The following is a 25,378-nucleotide window of genomic DNA, read 5'->3' on the forward strand; positions in this document are numbered from 1 at the left end:
TTATTATAATAGTAATAATAATAATAATAAAGGCGAAAGTCCCCACATGCATGCGCAGCGAAACGGAGCGGCAACAACCACCATGTAGAGGTAGTCATTTTGCGTCCATCCCTTTGTTTTGCATTATGTTTATTTTTTTTTCCCCCGCGCGGAGGAGATTACTCGGAAGGTCAAGAAGCGTCCACTTTATTTCCTGCCTGCCCTCAATTTTTATCTTTCCCTAAGTAGGAAGGAGGAGGTATTAAAAAAAAAAAAAGAAAATCAGTCATTTGGTCTGGGCCATCTGCTTTCAAGCTGTTATTTCTTTGCAATGTTTTTTGTTGTTTTTTTTTTTTTTTTTTTCCGTGTGCCGCATCGCCATGTGTGTACCCCCTCTGCCGAGCCTTACCATGTTGCATTTCAAAGTGTGGCCAAGAATTTCGCCGTGAAAGGGAAGTCGTACAAAAAAGGGCTCCGTTATTTTCTTGTCAAAGCTTATGGAAGGCGCGTCTCTATTCCACTGCAATGCCACGTCTATTTGTGCGCATTTGCCGCTGGCCCTTATAAGAGTGTAGGAACCTGAGGGGGGGTCGAATTGGGTCCGTTTTGGTTCGTTTTGGTTCGTATTGGTTCGTATTGGGTTCGTATTGGTTCATATTGGGTTATCACTAATGCGCTGCGTCTTCTTTGAAGTGCAATCGGAAGGCACCATGATCGTGTTAGCTGGTTCTGCCGCGAGTTTTCCTGTGCACTTACCGATGAGGGGAGAAGGTACACCCCTGTAGTAGTACGTGAGAACTGTGTTGCTCGTGTGTTTGGTAGCCACTCGGATGTGTAGAGACTTCCCCCTGTTGGACGCAAAACGGGTGTGCAGTGAGTGGATAGCACATTCACGCGGGTGTATGCGGGCGTATTCGGGCGTATGCGAGTGAGACGCACTCCACTGCGTACACACCAAACAGGTGGTAACTCTTCCTCCACTTTGGTCGTTCCCATTCCATTGGTACCTCTTCTCCACGTTAGCAAAATCTGCTGCGTACACATCGCAGACATGGTCGTCCAGCTCGAGCGTCAGGTCGACGTCCAAGTACCGCTCGTCGTCGCACTGCAGTATTATTTCGCCCTGCAAAGGGGGGAGTGGCGTGAACGGAAATGAGCAGAAACGGACACGCGAAGGAGCAAACACACGCATAAACAAACACACGCGTAAACAGACACACGCATAGACGGACGCACGAAGAACCCATTCGAACCTTCACCTCCGCGCTCCGATTTGCCAAACTTGTTACAAATCCGGTGAGCTCCTCCGTAATGAACAGGTGAGTGGGCGACCGGTTGCTTCTCCTGGGAGGGGAGTTAAGAACGGTGCACATGGCAAATGTTGTGTCTCTTTCGAGTTGGCCCACTCGTCAAGGAGAGGACTCATTTGTGGAGAGAAGGCTCCCTCCCTCTCTCCCTCCCATGATGGCCTCATTACTCGTGGACATAAACCGGGACGTAGGTCTGAATGTTCCCCCTGCTAATCCGCACGCTCTCATTCTGAGCAATGTGATTTTCGATGGCGATCTGTTGGTGCTTCCCCAAACGGGAGGAGTAATTGTATAAGAATAAAAGATATGCGTGATAATGTGCGTTGGGTGGAAGTGGAGGCTCCCCCAGGTTGTCCCTCCTGGGAAGGTTATCCCTCCTGGCAAGGCTGTCTCTCCTGGCAAGGCTGTCTCTCCTGGGAAGGCTGTCCCTCCTGGAAAGGCTGTCTCTCCTTATAAGGTTATCCCTCCTGGCCAAGGTGTAAAACTTCATAAGTAGCTTGAAGAAGGTCTCGCTTATCTCCCTGTTTGTGCGAGTCCCCTTTGTGAGAGGCACAAAGCTTGGCTTGCCATTTATGTACAGAACATCGTTTGGCTCCTTCCTCTTGGTAAACGCGCAGGGGAGGTTTTCTTCTAATGCTCCCTCTGAACTGCTTGCCTCTTCGAAATCACCGCTGCTAAACATGCTGTCCTTATCGCTCTCGCTTTGCTCACTCGGGGAGGTAAATTGGACTCTCCCCTCAGACAAACCACACTCCCTACCCCCCTGCAGCAAAGAACTACTGCACACAGTTGGTTCATCTTTCCCCAGGTGAACATTCTCCTTCCTGTTTTCCAGCATCAAAAAGTTGTAAAAAGGGAAAAAGCTACTCTGTAAAATGTCTCCCCTTTTGTACATATCTCCTTGTAGATAATCTAAAAATAGAGAACTTCTCCCTCCGAGAAGTCTGCCAAATGGAATAATGGATGTTATATAGGCATCCCCTACGCTGCGGATTTTCTGGAGGACTACTACCTTGTTGTGGTTGTCTTGTCCGTAAGGGGAAAAAAGGTGAGCAGCTCGTTTGACCATCTTACCTTCCACGTAGGTTAAAAAATCCTGCATCAAGTTGTAGTAGAGTAACTTATTGGCATTATTTGCAGCTTCCACCTGGGGACGTTCATTGTTCCGATCTTCCATCAGGAGAAGGACTATCAAAATGAAGCTGTTACTTCTCATCAATAAAAAGGGGCAAACAATTTTATTCTTGACATGTACGGAATAACAACATATTGTCCTGTTCAGCTGGATAAAGCCGGAGTGTGTGTCTACTTCTTGGAAGCTTCTTTTTATTATCTGCTCCTTAAGTAGTTCTTCCACTTTCCTCAGTTTGGAAATATTCACATAATTATGTGTCTGAGAAAGAGGGAGTGGAGAATCGTTACATGTACGAAAGGAGAGCATTTACATACCAGTCCTTTTTTTTTTTTTCCATCGTTCTACTCCCATTCTCCACCTTTTTGCTTCTTTTTTTTTTCCACCGTTCTACTCTCATTCTCCACCTTTTTACTTCTTTTTTTTTTCTCCTTCTCTAACCTGCACACTTTTCGCGCACACTTCCACGTTGGGGAAGCGCCTTTCGTAAATCAGGACATGCTCCCCTCCCTCTGCTGCAGAGGCAAAAAGGTACAGAGCCCTTATTCCACTCATAGGGATAGCTAGCTCTCTAAAGGTGGGTCCTTGGAATTATTCTTCTTTTTTAAAGGCAAATTTCGACCTGGCGAAGGGTCACCCCACGCGGCCATAAGTTGGAGCGAGTTGGACAGGCGAACAGGCTTGCACCAGCGCAGGCCCGCCCTGTCACTAAAAGGGAGCGCACAAGAAGGTGGGGAAGGTGGGGAAGGTGGGGAAGGCGAGGCAAATTGGAATAAAAAATTGCTCTGCAGGGGGGCACAAAAATGGGCAGTACAAACGGGAGAGGTGCAAAACAAAGAAGTACAAAAATGTGCCATCAAAAGGGTCATCAAAAGGGACATCAAAAGGGACATCAAAAGGGGCATCAAAAGGGGCATCAAAAGGGGCATCAAAAGGGACATCAAAAAAGTGGAACCAAAAAAGTGCCAAGCCAAACGCTATCTCACCCAGGTGACAAAAAAAATTCGCATATCAGGGTCAGAGTAAAAAATGCCAAGAAGAGCAGCAGAAGGCATAATTATGTGCCTTTTTTTTTGCCCCCCAAATGTTTACCTCGTGCATGAGTAAAAAATCGACACGGGGGGGGGTGCACAAAAAGGGGCAGTCGGGAAAGAGTGCGCACACTTTTAAAACGAGGCAGACACATCTGCGCCGTGGTCTCCATGCAGACGAGTATCCATATTGAGGAGACGTATGCAGGGGCACGCCTGTGAGGGGAAGCGCAGCAATTATTGTGCCATGCACGACGAGCCACACGACGAGCCGCACGACGCGTGTGTCATATCGCCCGCCCTTCTGAATACATCAACTTATGGACAAATCCTCGTAACAATGCAACGCCGATATGCCCCTCTAACCACATAGTTGTAAATTATTTCCCAACAGGTGGTCACATCAGAATGGGGAGGGGAAAAAAAAAAGGAGGTACCCTCGCCATAGTCACATCCATAACCATAGCCATAACGATAACCATAACCATAACGATAGCGATAACCATAGCCATAACCATAGCCATAACCTTAGCCACAACCCTAGCTCTCACCCCGACCATGCGGCTACGCTGCTAACCAGTAGACGATACATTGCTCCCATCCACTTGGACCATGTCTAATTCACGCTAAAAATGGAGTTCAAAAATTGGAACAAATTTTTCTTCTGCTGGATTTGTTCCGGCAGCTTCTCCACAATCATTACTCGTTTGTTTCCCTCCCCAGCAGAGCGCTCCTGACGATACTTACTCTTGTGTTTCAAGCCATGCGCAAGGGTGGCATTCCTCTTCACTAAGTTACGTCCACTGACAGGTTCACAGTCGACCAAGTTATTAAACTCTAACGTATAAACTGCAGTCCTTCTCTTCCTTTCGTGCAACTCCTTCATGTAGCACCTTTTGCATATACTAACTTGTTCGAGACAACAGTTTAGGGTCTTTCTGGTATCCCTCCTCTTCATTTCATAATGCGGGTGATTCAGAGTTTTGTTACCCTTTGGCGTTAAGCTCAAGCTGGAGGAATGTGCTTCACTCCCGCACTGGTGGTATTCACTTGCTTTCCCTACTCTCTGTGTCTGATATTCACTTGCTTTCCGTACTCTCTGTGCCTGGTATTCATTTTGGCTCTCCCTGCAGGGGTGTAACTTTCTGGACGCGCCTCTCTCCTCCACATTGTTTGATGGCGATATGAAGGCATTTTTTCCTTTCACCTTTGAATAATGCCTTTCCTTCTCGGAGCACTCTGCATCGTGCTTCTTTCCACTGTACTTCTTTCCACTGTGCTTCTTCCCACTGAGCTTCTCTTCTCGTCGCCTTTCATCTGTACCAAATTGGAAAAATTTAGTGTACTCATTTAGGTGGGTCAGTCTGTCCATTTTGCATTGGGGATGGGGGGAATTTTGCGTCGCTCAGACGTATTTCGCGAAAGGACGGCACGTCAAAAAAAGGGGAGTTCCCAGCGCACAGGCAGCAGGGGTGGCTCGAAAAAAAATAAAAAAATAACAAAGTAATAAAATAAAAAAATAACAAAGTAATAAAATAAAAAAATAACAAAGTGATAAAATAAAAAAATAACAATGTAATGAAATAAAAAATACAATAGCGTAAACCGATTTAACGCAAGCGCTGTGGGGTGGGACAATCCGCATGACGCCACGTCGGGGGGGGATGCTCTCCGCCGGCGCACAAAATGGATGTGGCGAGTGTAAAGAATTGCCAAAGGGAGACGCACCAAACTGCTAATCTGTGTAGGTATTAAAAGAAAAAGCAACTCAATCCAAGTAGCCCCACATTTTTATCACAAAGCGGGAAGACTTATTTTTTCGCTTGCACAGTTGACACGTGGAAAAAAAAAGTATCACATTATGGCAACATCAGGAGAAAAAACATAAAACGATGTCGCTAAAGTTTTTTCCCTCACAAAGTTGGGGTTTGGGGCAGCAAATGGTATAATGAGTACTGATGGATTGAACAAATCACCGTCACAAGGTAGCCAAACCGAAACGCATTTCACATGTGCACTGTGAAAAATATGAACAAGTCAAAGAAAAAAAAAAATCCCCAAAAGACAATTGTAGCTAACCAAATTGAAACACATTGCACACATTATGCATTGTGAAAAATATGAACAAGTTAGGGAAAAAAAAAAAAAATTCCTAAAATGGCTACCTACCTGTGAAGCTGCGCTTTTGTATACAAACTGTAAGAACGAACAGGTAAAGGGGGTGAGAGAACCGCTTATACGATGTGCGATAGGGAGAAGAACCAAAACCGTTACCCAGTTGCTCTGTTTACATGTGAGAAAGGCTTCTTTTTGTTTCTAGATCGAGAAGGGAACCTCCTAGCCATTCAAAATATCGCATGAACTGTTCATACAAAAATGTGCGATTTGGCGAGTCATTAAAAAAAAAAAAATCCTCCCTTATGTGTGTACTCTTAACTGATTTTTTCCCAAATGGATTATAAAAGTTAAGGACAGGGCATCGAACAAAAAAAAAAAAAAAAAAAAAAAAGCAGCTACGGATCAGCGGTGGAGGTCTACCTTTTCCCATTGTTAAAATAAAAGGCAAAACGTTGATTTTATTTGCGTCGCCTACATTGGCATGCCGTTGTGAAGGACAATTTTCGCCAAATGAGAATAACTCGAAAGGAGGGGGGTGGGCCTTCTTCAAAATGTATTCCTCCGTTTATTTCCACTGCAACGGTAAAGTTGGGGATTGCCCAATTGTGTCCCCATTCTGTACGATGCACCTTCTGTGGGGGGTGTATTCACCTCAATGGGAGACGAATCAGACCCTACGGAAGCTAATCACGAATCCAATCAATTGAGAGAACAACAACAAAAAAAATAAAATAAAAAAAAAGGGAACACACAAAGTTGCGCAGCTCGGTTGACGGCGGTCAAAAAGGTGCTGCAGTTAAATGGGGTGAACATACAGAGGTGTTCACCAATTGCACATAAGATGAATTAAAAAAAAAAAAAAATGGATAAAAGAGGAAAATAATTCATTTCGCAGCTAAGCTGTGGCATTTCTTAAATTAACAAAGTTGCATGTAAGGGAGGCGAAATTTTGAGAAAAGTGGCGAAAAAGGAGTAACCTCGTTGGAGGGTGCTTACGAAAAGCGCTATCAAAACAAAACGAGCTTGCGTTCAGGCCGATGCAAAATTGATCAATTTTTTTGGCATCGACGTTTTCAAAAATTGTAACATTCGACTGCGCAAATGTTCTTACTCGCATGAACAAATTTTCCGAACGGAATTTCTCACCTACTTGAGAAAATCAAAAGCAAAATGGTTAAGTGGAGGGAGTAATCCGTTTGCAGTTCTTCCTCCTACACGCGCCCTGTGGGATTAGCGGTGAGCAGTGGTGAAAAGGTTGTCAATGGGATTGGATATATATGCGTTAAAATTTTTTTTTGGCCAATTGTTTTTTCCCCAAAATGAAATTTTGGCAGGGCCGTTTGGGATGTTCGTACAAAGCAGCGTATTCAGCCGTAGCGGTGATTTCAGAAGGTGCGTACGGCTTGGTGAGGGCGTGAAGAGTAGGAGGAGGCGTGGGAGGAGGGGACCAGTTTTCGGAAAGGAGCCGCGCCGGGTGCCCCCGCTCGCCTCGTCCAACGAGCACAAAGGTGTAGGAGTCCACGCACGCATCGCCACACAGAAACGCATCGTCACACTGGCACACCGCCACATTGACACACCGGCACACTGACACACCGCTGCACTAACACACTAACACACCGCCACACTGACACACCGCCGCACTAACACACCGCCGCACTAACACACCACCGCACTAACACACCGCCGCACTAACACACCGCCGCACTAACACACCGCCGCACTAACACAAGGAAACGCCCCTCTCCCCCCATGGATGAATACAAATGCAGCAGCTGCCTAGACGACGTGTGCACGAGCAGCGAAAAAAAGCTGTTCTACTTTGACATTTGTAAACACAAAATCTGCGGAGAATGCCTGGAGAACCACCTCAGCCAACATAACAAGCAGCATTGCCCACGTTGCAAAATAGGCGTGACGAAAAAAAATGTGACTCCCTTTGATATCGAAGAAAGAATCTACTCTAACCAAAAAAACATCAGATCCAAGTTGACGGAAATTTTTAACAAAAAAAGACACAATTTTGAAAATACCCCTCTGTACAATAACTATTTGGAACAAATCGAGGACATCATCTACCTGTTAACAAATGAAGCGGATGAAAAAAAGAGAAAAATAATCGAAGCGTACATTAAAAAATACGAAAAGGAAAATCAAAAAATCATTGAAGAAAATAATGTTATCATATTTGAAAACGAAAAAAAAAAAATCCATGATATTGTAAAAAAGGAAGGAAATTTTTATGAAATTATTAAGCACAGACCACTTATCAAGAAATCTCAGAATGAGATATTTGTACATTCGCTTGTTAAAGAGAATCCCAAGCTGTTTGATGAAATAAAAGTGACGAACATTACTGAGAGCCAACCACAGCCACTAAACCCTGCCATCAAAAACGACACAGATATTCCTTTGCGTAGATTTTCCTCAGAACAGGAGCTGAAGAAGTCGGACCATGCGGGGGGGTACGACATCTCCATCGTCTTTAAAAGGTGCGATACGGAGTTTAACTCCACCATTTATCTTAACATATGATTTGGGCTTTGCCTTTTCTCCCGTACCTTCGCCTCTCTGAGTAGGTATACCAATTTTTGTCCGTTCACCCAGCAGTTATACATAGCTATGTTTGGGCACCCCTATCAACTGAGTAGCGCCTGATAGTCGTGGTCACCCCATTCGTTTTTTTTTTTTTTTTTTTTTTGTTTGTCCAACACAACACGGGGTTATGCCCACACCCAACTTCATCGCAGAAAGTGGCTCCTTCCCACTGCGGGCAAACCATTTGCAAACCGCGCACGTTGAAAAATGGGAAAAAAAAAAAATGAGCAAAACTGTTCGTTAATTAAGCCCCCGTTGGTTCTTTAAAATGATTCAAAGAGTGGCATGGGCCTCGGGTTGGGGCGGGCGCGGCCAAAGCGGTTCGCGGTTCGCAGTTTAGCCAATTAGCCGATTAGCCGCTCAGCCGATTAGCCGCTTAGCCGTTCGCCCCTTCGAGCGGAGTATAATATAGGGCGGCGCAAATGGCGTTCCCGCTTGGAAAACGCGAACGGTACCGCTCCTTCACAGGGGGGCTTACAAGAAATGTGCTTGTGCGTGCCTTCCCCATTTGCTCAGGCGAGCAAGAAAGCTGCTTCGATGAAACCATCCTCTTGGATTTCCCCCTCCCTCGTAAAGTTACTACTACTTTGAGAAGGGGGCCTCTCTTTTTTCCTGAGATGTCCCCGTGGGTATATCCGGACTTCGCAGAAATAACCTTTGGCACACTTTATGCACCTCGCGTTGTGGAAACAGTCGCTACGCTTGCTGTTCCGGAGGGGTGCGGGACAAGTGTGGCTGCTCCTGAGACTGATCCATCGTACAGGGGATGACGCGGAATGATGAAAAAAAAAAAAATTAGCCGCCCAAACAAGTTCGCGGCATCTGAGCGGGAAAAAAGGGCACCTAGGCTAGCCGATCCGAATAGATGCGAATAGATGCCAAGGGATACGCGTCGTTGAGAGTTGTTAGGAGCTCATCCGAAGGAGCGACTGGGTCCGGCCAACTTCACGCGCGAGAACTCCCGCCGAGGGATTCTCCCCAAGGGAAGCACCTCCGGGAGGCCCCACGCGAAGCATTCTCCCCAAGGGAAGCACTTCCGGGAGGCCCCCCCCCTAGCGCCATTCTCCAGATAGTGAAGCGGCTAACCGCGCACTGCCGAGCGAAAGGACGTGGACCCCATGGAGGGAGACGACCTGGAGAGCAGAGTGAACCACTTCTACGGAGTGGTGCAGCAGGAAATCATAAACTTTTTCACAGAGGAGAAAGACAATAATAAGTACCTCAGTTACGCACGGATACAACTGTTAATGCAAGATTTGATGGATTATCTAAATAGTGATGGGTTCTATATCTTTACCAAAGCGTGCCAAGGAGGGGGCAACATCAGGTACCTCCAAGAACCCAAGCTGTTCTCATTTTCAGTGATCCCACAGATGCTAAGTCGAAGTCTCCTACAACTCTGCCAGGAGTGCACATTGCTTTACTCGCAATTATTTGACAATATCGTTTGCGATATGCATTTTTTATTAAGCGTGTTTGAAGGGATAAAAGAGTACGACGATTTTTGTGGTAGGCTGATTGGGATTTGCGAGAGGGTTTATTTGAGTAAGGAGGGCCCAGGGAGAGACATAAAAAACGACATACGTTGCGTTATTGGCCGGTCGGACTACATGCTGGACAGCCCTGGGGGGGGGCCACAAAGCGGAAGAAGCGGAGAAAGCGGTGAAAGCGGCGAGATGGGAGAAATGGGACGAAGCGGACGAAGCCAGCCAGGCGGACAAAACTGCCAAGTTAAACAAATCGAGTACAACACCATTTCGGTGGCATTTGGCAACCTGTCGTCTGTGCTGTTCGAGGCGCACAAGAGCATGCTGAAGCAGGTTTACCGGGAGTGCTTCCCCCTCGAGGGGGAGGGGCAACCGCTAGAGAAGGGGCTACCGCAGGGGGAAGTGCGGGGAGGACGGCCCCTAAAGGAGGTGGGCTCCATCCTGGAGGGGAAATTCAAAAATGATTTCCTCGAGGGGATAGTCACGTGCATGAAGAAGTGCCACGAGGAGTACCTCACCAAAACACAACCCTTGCAAGGAAACAACAAAACAGTTATCCTTTCCATTCTACACAATGAGGATCTAAACAGTTTCGATAAATACAGAACCAAGTATGAGTTAAATAAAATGGACATAAGTCAGAAATGCCTAACGATAAAGGAGTTGCAACTTTTTTATGAAAAAAAAAAATTATTTTTAAATTATCCTCATGAGACGTTAGCAGAGACATTAAAAAGGGTGAAGGAATGTCAAAAGGAGCTCCACGAGGGGAAGCTTGCTCCTGGAAAACTCCTCCTAGATTTGAATGCTCGAGAGTATGACCCATATGAGTGCCCCAATTATATGGAGCACGTGTTAGAAGTGAGTGTGGTGTACTTCCGATCACTTTACTCACCTGATCACTTTAATGAGACTATTTGGAACGTGAGGGAGTTACTCGAATTCAGTGATGCTGTTAAGATTCCATCGGTGCCTTACCAACTAGTGGGATCGAAACGAATACAAATGATGCTCCTTGATGAATCCATCCTAAAAAAGTATCTCTCTCTAGACTTAAATAAGAGAAAAAAATCAGACAAGCAAATACAACACGATATGAATCTGTTACAGAAAACGTTCGCCCTGCAGGTGGACCCATCGCTCAGCCAAAATGAACACATCGTTTCGCATGCCATTAGGGAGGACCACCATTATTTACTCAAACCGCAAAGAGAGGGGGGAAAAAATAATTTACACGGTACAGACATTAGGGAAAAGCTCATGCTTTACTATAAACCGGAGGAACGGGATAAGCTCTCCTTTTATGTCCTCATGCAGAGGTTGTTTCCGACTCCATTCACTGCGGTGCATTGCAGGACGAGGGTGCACCCAAGCGGGGAGGCCACATGTGATTCTTCGAATACAGAGAAGGGAGCAGTGGGAGGAAATATATCCGGCGTCCAATGCGTGAGTAAATCCCACATCGTTGAATTCTCACCTGAACAATCCATCTCCGAAATTAGCCTCTTCCACAATTTTGTGTTTTGCAAAAATGTGAACCTGCTGAATGAACAGAAGGGGTACCTGGTGCGCACGAAGAACGCCCGGGAGAACGAGGGGGGCGCCATTTGCGGCATCTCCAGCTTGGACTCCTTCTTCTTGGTGTGACCGGGGCGCACGCAGAAAGGGGTCATCAGTTAAGCGGCCAGCAGTTTAGCGGTAGCGGGGATGAGCGGTCAGCAGTTCAACGGTCAGCAGTTCAGCGGTCAGCAGTTCAGCGGTCAGCAGTTCAGCGGTCAGCGGTTCAGCGGCCAACAGTTCAGCGGTCAGCAGTTCAGCGGTAGCGGGGATGAGCGGTAGCGGGGATGAGCGGTTAGCCGCGGGTCGACGTGGCAGAATTAAAAAAAGGAGTGCAGCCGCACGCATGCCTCGCTATTTCCAGCCGTCAATTTTTGTCGCCCCAAACAGCGCGTGCACAGTAGCTAGCGGTGGTGTGGCGCGCCGCCCACTCGACCGCCTATCCACGTACCCATTTGTGTTTATTTTATTTTATTTATATTTTTTTTTTTTTTCCTGCCGCAATTTTGTGGATCCACTGTATGACCGTTCGTGTGGCTTTTGGCCGCCTGCTCTACTGCCTTGTGTGGGGGGGGAAGAAGCTGAGAAGTGCAGCTGTGTACACTGACCATCTCGCATCTGCCATTTTTTTCAATTCTCCCCGCTCCGTTTCTTCGCTTTGCTTCTTCTATCCTTTTCTTCACTCCTCTTCTCCGTTTTTTTCTCCCCCCATTCCGCACGCGGTCAAAATGCTTTCCGTGCTGAGGAACACCCTCCGAAACGCAAAACGTTTGGGAAACTTGAAATTTTTTTTACGAGAAGCGGACTACTCCCCGGGGGAGGAACAAACGACACGTCGGGCCACTAGACTTAACTGCGATTATGGTTCCCCCCATTTGAATATATTTTTTAACGACGTGAATATATTAGTGGAGGGTCCGCGCATGGCGGAGAAGAACAGCACGCTGCTGTTTAATAAGGTTCGAAATGACAAGCGGCACAGAAAACGGGCCTTTCAGAAAAGGGGCTACTGGAAGAAGATGCACTACTTCACGCGCAAGGCTAACATGATGAGGTGGGCCACGTCACGGCGCCCTTCCTACAGACGTGTGCACGCAGTTGTGCATGCGGCTGTGCATACGACTGTACACACGACTGTACGCACGATTGTGCGTGTGTATATTCACATGCGCCGGCCGCTTCACATCCCTGCAGCTTCGCCTTCAAGATGCAAAATATCGATTACGAAAAAATGAAGAAACTGAAAAGGGGAGAAGTTTATTCCACATAGGGAGAGAGGACCGGACCCTCTTTGCAGGAGATGTAACTCTGTTCCCATTTGTTTCACCATCAGCATGTCTGCGTAATTTTTTTTTTTTTTTTTTTTCGTCCATTTTATTGCTGCGGGATGGCTACTTTTCTTTGGTTGGTGTGCACTTCTAGCTGCGAAATGAGATGCCAATGGAACAAAAAAAAAAAAAAAAAAAAACGTCTATAAATACGCACAATGGTGTTATGCCTCTAATGTGTAACGGAAAAGGGGGGGCACGGAACATGAACCACATAGCGTGAAGCACATTTCTGCGAAGCACATTTCTGCGAAGCACATTTCCGTGAAGACCATCTGCGCACAGGGTCCATCCCTTCTTACGTCGCTAAAGAGCTTCTTCAGTTTCTCCTCCGAGTTGCTGATGACCTTCTTCCTGCTTTCGCTGTAGGGGGAGGGTTAGGCAGCATTTGTTTGGCTACTCAGTCTTCAATTTGAGCAGCGATTTGAGCAGCCATTTGAGCGGCGATTTGAGCGGCGATTCGTTTTGCTCATCGCTCTGCACTCCACCCTGCATACATATACGGGTGGAAACAACTCAGCGTGCGGAGATGCCTCCAATCGTGCTTACATCTCCCCTGTGATGTAGTGAATCCTCCGAGTGATGGTGTCGTAGCATTTATTCTTTTCCTCACGAACTAAAATCAAACCTACTAGCTTGTGCAAAACGGCATCGTCCTCCAAGTTTTTAACCTCCTGCGAGGATGCACGGAAAAGGAAGGTCCGCATGTGTTCCTGTTCGAGGGTAGCAACTCACCATACCTCCGCAACTATGTGGGCAGATGGGCAGACGGACGGGCAGAGGGGCAGACGGACGGACGGGCCCTACCTCCAGGAGAATTTCATTTTCCACCTTCTGCGTGATCAGTTCCTCCAGCTGGGCGTTCAGCTTCTCGCAGCCTTAAAGAGGGAGAAAAAAGGGGAAAAAAAAGGGAAAAAAAGGAAAAAGCATGGTAAAAGAGTGTCAAAGGAGTGGCAAAGGAGTGACAAAAGAACCCCCCGTTTTTCACTCTCTTCCTCGTGACTGCAATCTGCGTCGCACTCCGGACGTACTCGTCTTCAAGGTATTTATCTCCTTAACTATTTTGGTCACTTTATCTTGCGACATGGTGTGTGTATGTGCTGCTGCTTTGTTTGTTGCGGGAGGGAAGGTACTACACGTGCCTTTTTTTTTTTTTTTGGCTACAGCGACTGTCCTTAGCGAGACACTTCCTCCCAGTGCACAGATGAGAAACTTTTTTTTCAACCCACTGAGTTGCTCAATCTGCTGCGCCTAATTAGGCATAAACCCCAGCAAGGCACATGTGAGAAAGCTGTGGGGGAAAGGAAAAAAAAAAAAAAAAAAAAAAAAAAAACAGCTTGTTGAGAAGGCTTCGGTCAGTTGGGCCGTCCCAAAACTGTTGGTCTCTACGCCGGTGGGCGGGAAAGGGGACTTTTTAAAAATTGCAAAAAAGGGGGAAAGTTGAATTTGCCAAAATGGGGGGAAGTTGCAAAAAAGAGGGAGAAGTTACCAAAAAGGGAGAAGTTACCAAAATGCGGGGAAGTCACCAAAATGGGGAAAACTTACCAAAGTGGGGAGAGGTCCCAAAAATCTACACAAAATTGCAAAAAATGTAGCGCCTTTTTTTTTTCTTTTTCGCGGTTAAAAAAACGGGGCACCCCCAAATGGGGGGAGCACAAAAAAAAAAAATGGCAAAGTGTGGTGCCCATTTCTGCTTTAGTGCAAAATGAGCCACTTTAAAAAAAGGCAATACGCTGGAAATGGGGCGTTGCTAATGAATGAACCAGCCACGCACGCGCGAGGGGGGGGCACCAACGCAAATGGGTCGTAGAATAATGAGCGCATAGGGTGTGGCGATGAGGTTTCACTTTCTCTCTATTGGGCGTGCAAGAGTGATGACCCCATGACTGGCTCTGCCAACGCCTATTTTGGTTTCCACCAGCGGAGGCATACACCTCCTCTACCTTCACCGTCGCCTTTACTGTAATCTTCATCGTCACGCCTCTCTCTTCTCCCGTTGCCTTCTCCGTCACCGTCACCGTCACCGTCACCGTCACCTTCTCCTGCCGCCCTCCTTCACCGTCACGCCCATGGCCGGCCCAGGCAGATATCCACGTAGTAGGGAAAAACGAAGCACTCATTGGTGAGGACGAATTTTTTTTCTTTTTTTTTTGATCAAACCAATGGTTGCGTTAATATCCATGTGAATTTGGGACGACACGTGCTGCTTCAAGTGTGTGCAATTCATGTAGTTAAAATTACTCAATAGGACGTGAAAAAAATGTAAATTTGTCCGTTTTAGTTGGGCGAGCATGTTGTGCAAATGTAGGTATGTGTATATCACACAGAGGAGGTGGGCATTCTGCACGGACAACAGTTGCAGCGCCCGCCTGCCTTTGTTCACGTCGTGGGGGACGACTTTTGTCGAGCCCATTTCTGTCGAGCCCCCTTCTGTCGAGCCCCCTTCTGTCGAGCCCCCTTCTGTCGAGCCCCTTTCTGTCGATTCGCTTTCCGTCGATCTCCCTTCTGGGCCATCCCACAGCTGCAGGAGCAGACTATCAAACAAAGCACCGTAGTAAGTGAGATCCCCTTGGCCATTTAAAATGAGAGAAAACAGCAAACTTATTATCGTCTTAACCGTTATGTTATCCGCAATGGGAAAAAAAATTTTTTTTTTTTGGGGAAAAATATTTTGCAAGGAACAGCTTGTCCAAGAAAAAAACATCTGCATATTTATTCTCGTAAAAAAAATTTAATTTGGACAGGATAATATAAATTGTGGCGATGCTAAATTTGGTATAATTACCCAACCGTTTTTTGTCCTTTGTCACGATCGTTCGTACCAACTCGGAGACACACATTTGATTATCTTCATTTATATTACTTTCTTCATCCGTCACATAAATTTCAAACCTTTTTGTTGTGGGTATGGCGAGATAGTTACTCACTGCAGAGATGAACATACAGACTTCCTTTTCGTTATACGTTGTGAATATTTTCCTTTTAACTTCGCACAGGAGGACACGAAGCAATTCGTTGTTGCAGTAATTGTAGCAGCTGAGTGTGTGCAAAAGGATTAACTCGTACTTATTGTGCAGGTCGAATATAGAAGCGTAGTCATCCGTTCGTGCTCGGGGAGAAGCAGGGGAGCAAGAGCCGCTCCTCCGTGGTGTACGTTCTTCTGCTATGTACTCACATGGTGGATCCCCTTCGTATTCGACCGACTTGTTTGTTTTACTCCTCTTTTTGGTACCCCTCGAGGGTAAAGCGTCAATGCCCCCCCCTCTGTTGATAACATCTCCACAATTGGAGGAGGCCTCCCCCCCTCGACATGTCTCCAAAACTCGCTGAGCAATGTGACTTATCAAACTCGCCACTCTGCACTTCTCATAACCATACCGATGCATGGAATGCAAGACAATGACCATTTGGCTTAAGGAGAAATTCTTGTATCTGTTGACAACGTACAGGTGGAAGACGTCACTGATTAGACGACGAGCTTCCCTGACGTAGCGCTGGGCATGGTTCCCATGAGGTGTCACCTTGTGTAGGCTATTCAAAATAATACAAACGCTCTTCGAATTGAGAGAGTAAAACAAGGTGTTCTTTTCACCCTTGCTGAGCCGCTGTATTACCAACTGATTTATTTCTGGTTTCCAAATGGAACACTTCGCCGTTACATCTAACAATAAGGTGACGTCCTGTTCATTCATGAGATGCACGTATCGTTGGAAGAACCCCACAAAGGTAGAGATAAGCTTGCGTAAGTGTGCTCTCTTCCGTTCCTCCCTTACATAGGTGAGGGTGTTCACTAGCCCCTTAAGGATTAGGATGTAGCTTTGGCTGTTGTATATGTCTTCGCGGTACAGCCGCTCAACGGAGTGGCTTACGGTTATTGCTTCGCGGTACAGCCGCTCACCGGGGGGCAGCTCACCAGGTGGAGGCTCACCATGTGGAAGCTCACCAGGCGGAAGCTCACTCTCACTCAGCATCGCTCCGCCTGGGGCCATCTCCCCCTGCAGCTTTGCAGGCACCCCCTTTTTGCTTTGACTTCTTTTGTAAAACTCGTATGATAGCAACTTAAGCGAATCCAATTTGTCGCGTCTCCACGTGAACGTGGTGCTGTACAATCTCTTCTCCCTCCCACGGAGTACCCACCGCGCTGTTCTTATCATTTTTGCTTACTTAAACTGTCACCCCTCCCCCCCATGTGGCTACATGCAACACTCAACAGGTGCACCTCCTTTAAGATAGAACTACGACGTTGTTTTGGAGTCTCCATTTCCTTCGACAAAACTGCTCATCAAACGGGGACACTTAGTTGTTCCTCACCCACACTCTTCGCTCAGCGTCGGCTACCAACGCGTTAAACCTCTACTGTTCATTTTGTAAAAAAAAAAAAAAAAGAGGCCTTTTTTCCATTTGAAGAGTGCCGTGATGGGGAAAAAAAAACATCGAAACGTTGCCGGGGAAGAGAACCTAAATATGCCGCTTTGCATAGAGAAAAAAAAACGGCCCCCCAAAAAAGGAGCGGCACAAACGGGGAGGACATTCATCTAAGTAGTTTTATTCCCCCTAATCGATGAAGAACAGCGAAGGGTTGATACTCTGCATGCAAAGCAAACCTTAACATGGGCTGAGTCAGGAGGAAAATGCCACCCCCGTGGTTTAAACACGCAATGTTCTTCTCACCCACAAAAATAAGTGATGTGGGCGAAGGGAGAGCTATAAGGAAGTTCACCCAAATTGGGAACGCCTCGATCATTAGGAAAGTTGGACTGTTTCCATGCCCCCTTTCTACAGGATATTGTCCTGGTGGGGGGTTGGCAGAGCAGGGGGGAGCAACATGTGCAAACAGGGAAAGCACAAATGTATATATAAATATATGCATACAAATATATGCATATAAATATATGTGCTTATGTATGTGCCCAGGTGTGTGGCTTGGCTTTCTATTGATAAAGTGGCTTGCCGAGGAGGTCTCCTTCGTTTTGCATTTCCACCTTGTGAACTCCTTTTTGATGCTTTCTAGCGAGATCACTGAATGACCATTTGGGATCCTCCCCCCGGACGTACACACAAAGAATGGTTTCACGTGTTCTACGCGGGGCCAAGTGATACCTCTCCCCTGTCAAGCATGTACCTACCAGGGGGTCAGCACATGTTAGGATGCAGAGATATGTGCGCGGTGTCCCTTCGTATGTTGTGTTCACATCAGTCGGAAAGCCCTTTGCGGAGGGGGGGAGGAATACCTCATAACATTGTAATATCAACATGATAACTTCCCCCTGGTGGGGGGTAACACACAACCCTTCGTGAGTGTTTTAAGCCGATTGGAATGTACGATAATGGCTTGCCGCACGAAGGTTCACCGTGTGACGGTCACAGCTAGTAGGACATGAGAGGATGGGAGGGGAAAGAGCCTATACATCTGTGGGAGATGAGGAACGGTATGCACAGGTGCATTTGTGTATGAACAATGGTCCATACCAGTGTACGCCATCCTGGGGGGAGTATTCATTTTTGTGGCAATTCGCTGGGCAAAGGGTGCTGTCGCGAGGTAAGTCAGGCTGTGTAAAGTATGCGCAAGTGGTGAGAGGCGAACGTGAAGTATGCCGAGATGATACTTTTTCGGGGTGGGAACCATACGTGCGTTGTTACCATTAGCTTATGTGGCCAACGGCACTTGGAGCGTCAGCCATTTTTTGCGCACCCAGGTGGGCACGCCGTTGCCCCGCGTGCACCGACATAGTGCGCTCTATTTTTCGCCGACGAAGGTGGCCACGAGAGGGCGCGGAGAAAAGGTGCCACATGAGCGTACTGAACGATGCGTGAAAGTGTAGCGAGAATGCAACAAAAGCGCAGCAACGTGAATACCGACATGCGCTGTGAAGTACCTTCCGACATGCGCTGTGAAGTACCTTCCGACATGCGCTGTGAAGTACCTTCCGACATGCGCTGTGAAGCACCTTCCGACATGCCCGGCGACGTACCCTCCTACATGCCCGGTGACGTGCATAATGCGATACGGGCACTTCCCCCGCTGAGAAAAAAATGGTGCACCGGTCGACAGCGGAAGAGTGTGAACTGGAGGAAAACGCAAACAGGTAAAAAAAAAAGTGCATATTGGTGAACGCGAAGGAGATCACAATTGTTAGCAAAAATTTGAAAAAATTTGAAAAAGTTTGAAAAAATTTGAAAAAATTATGAACGTATTGTCAACAAATTATGAACGTACTCTCAACATTAGCTTGCCAACATTTTCAAACACGCGCTGTCATCCCACTGTAATGTGCCAACTGGCAAAGCGAAGAAGCCAAGCAAACGAAGTTAAAAAGTAGCCGGATATATCAGGAGCTACCAGGCGTAAACGCCAAAAGGTAAAAGCGATTTTTTTTTTTAAATGAGTATAGAGGAGGAAGGGAGAAAAACACATTACGGCGACGAAAAAGGGAGCGCTGTTTCTGTACGTCCATGTAATACCAATACCATTGCATAGTTAGTACAAACGTGCATACGCGCTGCCTGAACTGTACGTTCATTGATAAGCTTTTGAGATAGAACAGTTACCCACCTCCACGAAAGGCGACATTTCCAAGCACATCGCGTGCATATACAAGTAAAAAAAAAACGAACAGAACCGATTGGCACGGAGTTGTGCAAATGAGCAAAGATACTGACCCAAAGGGATTGCCAATGACGCGGTTTTCCCCAGGGGGTGATAACAACCTAGCAAGGAGGAGGGTATCAAGCAGGGGGTTCTTCTAACCTGTATGGGACCCCAGCGCAGCTCTACAAAGGGGGAATGCGTTTCATCGCACCATTGGGCAAATGTGTGTGCCGAGTTAAAAAGTAACTCGCACTCCGAAGTATTGTTTGCAAAAAATTGCATCGTGCAAGTGTGAGGAAATTGTTTCTAATCATAGCTCCCCTTTCAACTTTTTTTTAACTTCTTTTTAACTTTTTTTCAACGTTTTTTTAACTTTTTTTTAACCTTGTTGAATTTGTTCCAAGGTGCAGATTTGTGTGCGTCTCCACGAAGCAGCTAGTGTGTCGCACTTCAACATATTTGTTTGAGTGCTCTCATCTCACGCCCCTTTTTACCCCACCGCGTTTTCCCCGCAGAAGAAAAGTGAAAAGTTTGCACAGGAAGTGTGCACGAAAGGAGCAACAAAGGAGTGTACCCCCCCCGGAGTGGAAGCCACGTGAGGAAGCGAATCTCGTGACAGGGAGAACCGCTAACCGCCAACCGCTAACCGCCAACCGCTAACCGCCAACCGCTAACCGCCAACCGCCAACCGCCAATTGCCAACCGCCAATTGCCAACCGCTTAACCGCTTAACCGGCATGGAAAACTTCCAGGGACTGAAGTTCGCGGCGAAGGCGCCGACAGGAAGCAGCGCTTATGGAAAGGAGGACGGAATCGAGGTGAAGTTCGAGAGGAAGGAAGACGAGAACTTTGTGTACTCGACGTACGAACATGTGGAAACGCAAGTGCAGAAGGTGAGCAGTGGCAGTGGTGGAGTAGGTGGTGCAGGGGGACAGGTCACGTTTTCTTGCAACAAGGTAAGCACGAACTACGAAATCAAGGTAGAAAAAATGAAGGATAAAAAACTGGGAGTCCTATTAGTAGGTATTGGAGGAAATAACGCCACTACGCTGTTAGGAGGAATCTGTGCAAATGCCAAGAAGCTAACTTACACAAATAAGTACGACGTGAAGAAGGCCAACTATTTGGGCAGTGTCTTCCTCTCGTCCAACGTGAGACTAGGGTATGATGCAAAGAGTCGAGAGCATTCGTACTGTCCCATACACAAGCTAATCGAGGTATACAATCCAGAAAATATCACCTTCGGAGGATGGGATCTTAACAACCTCAACTTAAAAGATTGCCTGATGCGAAATAAAGTATTTGAACAGGACTTAGTGGAAAAAATAAAAGAAGACATGAATTACGTTCCATTAAAGAGTGTCTACTTTAAAGGAAATTTCATTGCAGCTAATCAACAGAAGAGAGTAAACAATATCCTTGTGGGAAATAATAAGTTAGAAATTTTAGAGCAAGTAAGAGGACAAATATGTAACTTCAAGAAGGCAAATAATTTAGACGAAGTAATTGTCCTGTGGTCTGGAAACACGGAGAAGAATATTGCACACATTGAAGGAGTGAATGATACTTATGAAAATATTCTCTTGGCATGTAAAAATAATCACCCTTCTGTTTCTCCAAGCATTGTGTATGCCTTGGCATCTGTTCTGGAGAACTGCCCCTTTATCAACAGCAGTCCCCAGAATACTCTCGTCAATGGTGTAGTACAGCTGGCTGAGCAGAAGGGCATTTTCATCGTCGGTAACGATTTGAAGACGGGCCAAACGAAGATCAAAAACTTCCTCCTCGACTTTTACTTCGGCACGGGTAAGGCGCCGCTGAGAAGGGAGTACCGTTTTGCGGTGCTGAGAAGCGATTACCATTGTGCTGTCCCCAGTCCTTGCTGAGCGTTGTTGTGCACTGTTTGCTGTACCGTGATGCTTCCCCGCGACGTGCCCTGCCCGACAACTCCTCCCACTTCTAAATTGTGCCATCTCGTTCCACTTCTAAATTATGCTAACTCGTTCCACTTCCAAATTATGCCATCTCCTCCCCCCCCGCATTACCGCCTCAGGCCTGAAGCCCAAGAGCATCGTCTCGTACAACCACCTCGGAAACAACGACGGGAAGAACCTCTCCTCAGACCTCCAATTTTACAGCAAGAAAATTTCGAAGAGTAACCTCATCTGCGATTACGTAAAGGCTAACGAACATATGTACGCGGACGAAGAAGAGGAGGCAGCCCTCTCTAGCAAGTTCACCAAGCAGAGTGAAAACTACTGTAAGGGAGACAGTCTGCTGTCCACCTCCACGGATGTCACAGACTTGGAAGCAGATTACGCATATGCAGAAGCAATTGAGAATCAGAAAGTGAATAGCGAAATTGTTATAAAATATGTCCCGTACGTAGGAGATGATAAAAAAGCTATCGATGAGTACATCAGTGAAATATTTATGAACGGAAAGAACACAATTTCGTTGTATAATGTTTGCCAGGATTCGCTGTTGGCTTCTCCCATTTTGATTGATTTAATTCTTTTGGTGGAATTATCTCAGAGAGTTTACTTTAAGGGTGGATCGCTAAGTGCCTCTGCCATTGTTCCCGGTGCGCAGTCGAACATAAAGAACCCTATTAACGTTGGCGGGGATTATCAATTGGCTCACACCATCTTACAGCCCAAGTACCCAGAGTTTAAAAAAATGGAGTGTGTTCTCTTCCTGTCGAGTCTTTTCTGTAAATCTCCTTTCAATTCAAGTGTCTACAAAACGAGGCACTCGTTCTTTTCCCAGTTGGAGAGTCTCTGCAACTATGTGCGAATCATTTGTGGCCTCCCCGTGGATGACCACTTAGACCTCCCCTACATGATCTGAGGAGCGCCTTCCATGTGATTCCCCCATGTAGAACCGAACCAGAGCAGTGGCCTCTCAATCGGACGTGCGTCAGTACATTATAAAGACGCGAGAAGCGCACGTGCCCCTTGCCTCATCAGCGTTTATATATATATATATACATATATACGTGTGTGTGTGTCCTCCCCCGAGCGCTCCCGCCATGTTCCTTTTAAATAATTTTTTTATCAATTTGCGTGTAACTTTGCGGAGCTCCTGAGAAAAATCCCCTCTCCCATGTGTTTCATTTATTTCCATTTTTTTACCTATATTTTTTTACCTATATTTTTTTACCCATATTTTTATTTTTTACCTATATTTTTATTTTTTTGTTTTTCCTTTACACCTCGTCGCGAACCCCGCCTACCTCTCCTGCCGCACTTTGCAACGTTTACCCATTTATGATAGTTGCACGAAACGAGTGTGCGAATGATGAACGGGTAGAGAGAAAAAGAAGGAGAGGCGTGGGTTCTTGAGGGAGAGGAGGACAAAAAAAAAAAAAAAAAAATGAACATGTGCACAAATACTCACAACACCAAGTTGAAAAGCGAGTAAAAAGGATGTTACGTGTGTAAGGCGGTGCGTTCTCCTCATAGATGATGCTTCCCTCACGGTTTTCCTGATGCATGCTTTTCCCTCACGACGTGAGTTGTTCACCCCAAGTTAACCTTCTTCGAGGCAATGGTGTGATAGATGAAGCGCTCCAGGTTTGCTACTTCTCCTCCTGTGCACTTGAAGTTCTGCATAATTTGCTTCTCGTCTCGTAGGAAGCGGATGTCATCTACGCCGGTCGGCTGGCCGCATATCAGGTCCGTGAAGGAGCGCACCTGCGTGGGGGGAGTGATGAAGTCGATGGGGGTGATGGGAGTGATGAAGTAGATGGGGGTGATGGGAGTGATGAAGTCGATGGGGGTGATGGGAGTGATGAAGTCGATGGGGGTAATGGGGGTGACACGGCTCTGTGCGACGCGCCACCAGCTGCGCAGTGTAGAAGGGCCCACCTCGTCATCCGGAATGTTGACGCCGACGTAAATGACCGAGGAGGAGGACTCCCGCATTTGGTACTGCCTCAGGCATTCGTTGATCTGGGGGGGGGCGGCGGTAAACGGATAAGCGGTAAACGGATAAGCGGTAAACGGATGAGCGGTAAACGGATGAGCAGTAAACGGATGAGCGGTAAACGGATGATCAGTAAACGGATGAGCGGTAAATGGACAAACGGTAAATGACGGTGCAGCAAATGACGGTGAGGGGGGGGTCGCCACCCTAACTCACATTTTCGTGCGCTGATAGGAAAAAGAAAACCTCCAGCACGACATTTCTGGTGACCCTTTTTTTTGTTAAAAAGTTGTGATACGCTCTGTAGAGGCTGTGCAGTATGTGGTCCTCACTGAATATCTGAATGGGGGTGAAGTGAAAAAAGGGAAGTTGAGAAGGAGGGGGGTATTCTGTTAGGTTTATCCCAATTGTGGTTACCCATCACAGGGCAATTGTTTTGGTGGGGTTACTTCTCTACAATAGTACACTCGCTTTGGGGGGTTTGTCCCCTGCACGCGTTTGTTTTACTCCCTCACCAGTTGGCCATCTAGCAGGAGAAAGAAGCGGCGCATGTCAGGGTCTCCAGCCTGCGTTTTTTCATTGTACGCCGTTAGAAGGTGCTTCGCGTTGGTGACATTTTTAAACACTGCAAGGGTTACACTAACAGTTTCGTCTGCGATGTGCAGTTCCCTCTGCATTTTTCCCCGGATTAGCGTCTTTGCGCTTGCTTCGTTCGTTTGTTTTGTTTTGCCTTATGATGTTACCTGTTTTGGCTACCTTTTTTTGCTACCTTTTTGGCTACCTTTTTTTGCGACCTTTTTGGCTACCTTTTTTTGCGACCTTTTTTGCGACCTTTTTGACTTCCTTTTTTTTGCTACCTTTTTGGCTACCATTTTTTTTCCTTTTTTTTGTTCCTTCCTCCAAGCGCGCCAACTTAGCACACAAGATGCAGCCCCCTAGCCGCGGAAGCACCGCCCAGTGCGTGGCACTTCCCTGGGTTAGATGCCCATAAAATGAACATACAACGCACAAGTGCACCCGTGTCGAAAGGGGCGAAGCTTTCTAGTAAGTCCACGTGGGAAAAGCGCAGGGGAGAAAAGTATATTCCACTTTCGAAGCGCTTCACAAGCGTGGCAGCAGAAAAAAAAAAAGGTAGAAAAAATGGTAGAAAAAATGGTAGAAAAAATGGTAGAAAAAGAGGTAGTAAAAGAGGTAGAAAAAATGGGTCCTATTATATTTGCCTCCAAAAAAGGGGAACCACACTGCCCTCTTAAAAAGGAAAGTAACAAAAGGAGGGAGGGAAAAGAGACAAGAGAGTGGGTACAAAAAAATGGGTGCCTTCTTTTTCGAGTCTGCTTTGGAACCGAGGTAACCCTTTCTCACTTAACCTTATGTGACACCCCTCCCCGGGGGTGTAGTCATGTGTCTCACTTTTTTGTACATAAGAAAGGAACGGGGCAGTTGTAGGTAATTCACACTTAAGTGACTCCTCTGTGTGAATTAAGCCTCTCTCAATCTCTGTTATCTCGCTGCTAACAATGCTGCTTGTGAGGGTGCGTCCCCACCGGTTGCATGCCCAATTGTTGAGGCAAAGGTGGGAAAAGCGTGTCAGTGTTCATGCATACGTCTATGCACGTATGTAAATATGTGTATGCCTGTACGTATGTGCCTGTATGCATATGCCTGTGCACACGTAGGGCCATCCGTATACCCCCCCCTCCAACCGGCACAATTGTAGAAAAAACCAAAACAGTACAGCCCCCCTCCCAGGGTAAGAACAAATAGTGTAGTCATGTCATTTGTCCACATGCTTACCACATAGGGTAGGTTCCAAAAAAGGAGGTAGCCATTGCTCGTTGCGTTGTTCTCTTTTTAAGGACCGCTAACAGGTTGTGATATTTTGGTGGGGAGGGGCACACGCACTGATTACACGTTGGACAAATAAAGTCACAGAGGACTGACTCCTCCTACTCTTACTCCTCCTCCAAAAAAAAAAAAAAACACGCTCATCACCAACATGGGAAGGGGTGCTTTCTAGAGGTGGAAGTATTTCCTTTGAATAGGCGCATAAATCCAAAATGACAATTATGCCTTCCCAAAAATATGGTTCAAAAATACTACGTGCGATGTGGGGAGAATATCACATGGTTGCTACTTCGTGATGACAGATCGGAGGAGGGTTAAAATGAAGAGAGTTTCCAAAGCACTTGAGTGCACGGGTTTCTTTTTCCTTTTTCCTTTTTTTTTTTTTTTTTTTCGCTTTTGCTTCGCTTTCCTTTCCTTTCCTGTGTAACTTGGCACAAACGTTCTGTTCATATTTGGGCAAATTCCTTGAGTGTCTTA

General features: G+C 46.5%; 9 protein-coding genes across 9 annotated transcripts; 4 read left to right on the top strand and 5 right to left on the bottom strand.

Annotated features, from left to right (window-relative positions):
• Positions 1–1,452: 1,452 nt before the first annotated feature.
• Positions 1,453–2,682, bottom strand: PCYB_102920 (hypothetical protein; the record flags this gene model as incomplete). Its single annotated transcript, XM_004222841.1, has 1 exon — positions 1,453–2,682. A coding segment is annotated over one exon (1,230 nt), but the record flags the coding sequence as incomplete, so codon positions are not given.
• A 1,207-nt stretch (positions 2,683–3,889) lies between these two features.
• On the bottom strand, positions 3,890–4,824 carry PCYB_102930 (hypothetical protein; the record flags this gene model as incomplete). The annotated part of the gene is made up of 2 exons (XM_004222842.1): positions 3,890–4,021; positions 4,078–4,824. Coding segments are annotated over 2 exons (879 nt in total), but the record flags the coding sequence as incomplete, so codon positions are not given.
• A 2,065-nt stretch (positions 4,825–6,889) lies between these two features.
• On the top strand, positions 6,890–8,105 carry PCYB_102940 (CDK-activating kinase assembly factor; the record flags this gene model as incomplete). Its single annotated transcript, XM_004222843.1, has 2 exons — positions 6,890–6,966; positions 7,343–8,105. 2 exons carry the CDS (start codon positions 6,890–6,892, stop codon positions 8,103–8,105), a joined length of 840 nt encoding a protein of 279 aa, XP_004222891.1.
• Positions 8,106–9,286: 1,181 nt separating this feature from the next.
• PCYB_102950 (glutathione synthetase) lies at positions 9,287–11,296 on the top strand (the record flags this gene model as incomplete). The annotated part of the gene is made up of 1 exon (XM_004222844.1): positions 9,287–11,296. A coding segment is annotated over one exon (2,010 nt), but the record flags the coding sequence as incomplete, so codon positions are not given.
• Positions 11,297–11,940: 644 nt separating this feature from the next.
• Positions 11,941–12,266, top strand: PCYB_102960 (hypothetical protein; the record flags this gene model as incomplete). Its single annotated transcript, XM_004222845.1, has 1 exon — positions 11,941–12,266. A coding segment is annotated over one exon (326 nt), but the record flags the coding sequence as incomplete, so codon positions are not given.
• Positions 12,267–12,586: 320 nt separating this feature from the next.
• On the bottom strand, positions 12,587–13,626 carry PCYB_102970 (prefoldin subunit 6; the record flags this gene model as incomplete). Its single annotated transcript, XM_004222846.1, has 5 exons — positions 12,587–12,634; positions 12,843–12,903; positions 13,090–13,214; positions 13,348–13,418; positions 13,572–13,626. 5 exons carry the CDS (start codon positions 13,624–13,626, stop codon positions 12,587–12,589), a joined length of 360 nt encoding a protein of 119 aa, XP_004222894.1.
• Positions 13,627–15,164: 1,538 nt separating this feature from the next.
• PCYB_102980 (hypothetical protein) lies at positions 15,165–16,694 on the bottom strand (the record flags this gene model as incomplete). Its single annotated transcript, XM_004222847.1, has 2 exons — positions 15,165–15,649; positions 15,695–16,694. The coding sequence occupies 2 exons, from the start codon at positions 16,692–16,694 to the stop codon at positions 15,165–15,167; spliced, it is 1,485 nt and encodes a 494-aa protein (XP_004222895.1).
• Positions 16,695–19,866: 3,172 nt separating this feature from the next.
• Positions 19,867–21,979, top strand: PCYB_102990 (myo-inositol 1-phosphate synthase; the record flags this gene model as incomplete). Its single annotated transcript, XM_004222848.1, has 2 exons — positions 19,867–20,935; positions 21,183–21,979. The coding sequence occupies 2 exons, from the start codon at positions 19,867–19,869 to the stop codon at positions 21,977–21,979; spliced, it is 1,866 nt and encodes a 621-aa protein (XP_004222896.1).
• Positions 21,980–22,650: 671 nt separating this feature from the next.
• Positions 22,651–23,733, bottom strand: PCYB_103000 (hypothetical protein; the record flags this gene model as incomplete). Its single annotated transcript, XM_004222849.1, has 4 exons — positions 22,651–22,824; positions 22,999–23,082; positions 23,273–23,395; positions 23,572–23,733. 4 exons carry the CDS (start codon positions 23,731–23,733, stop codon positions 22,651–22,653), a joined length of 543 nt encoding a protein of 180 aa, XP_004222897.1.
• Between the last annotated feature and the right edge of the window lie 1,645 nt (positions 23,734–25,378).

Source organism: Plasmodium cynomolgi, chromosome 10, assembly GCF_000321355.1.
Source record: "Plasmodium cynomolgi strain B DNA, chromosome 10, whole genome shotgun sequence".
Classification (NCBI taxonomy): Eukaryota; Apicomplexa; class Aconoidasida; order Haemosporida; family Plasmodiidae; genus Plasmodium; species Plasmodium cynomolgi.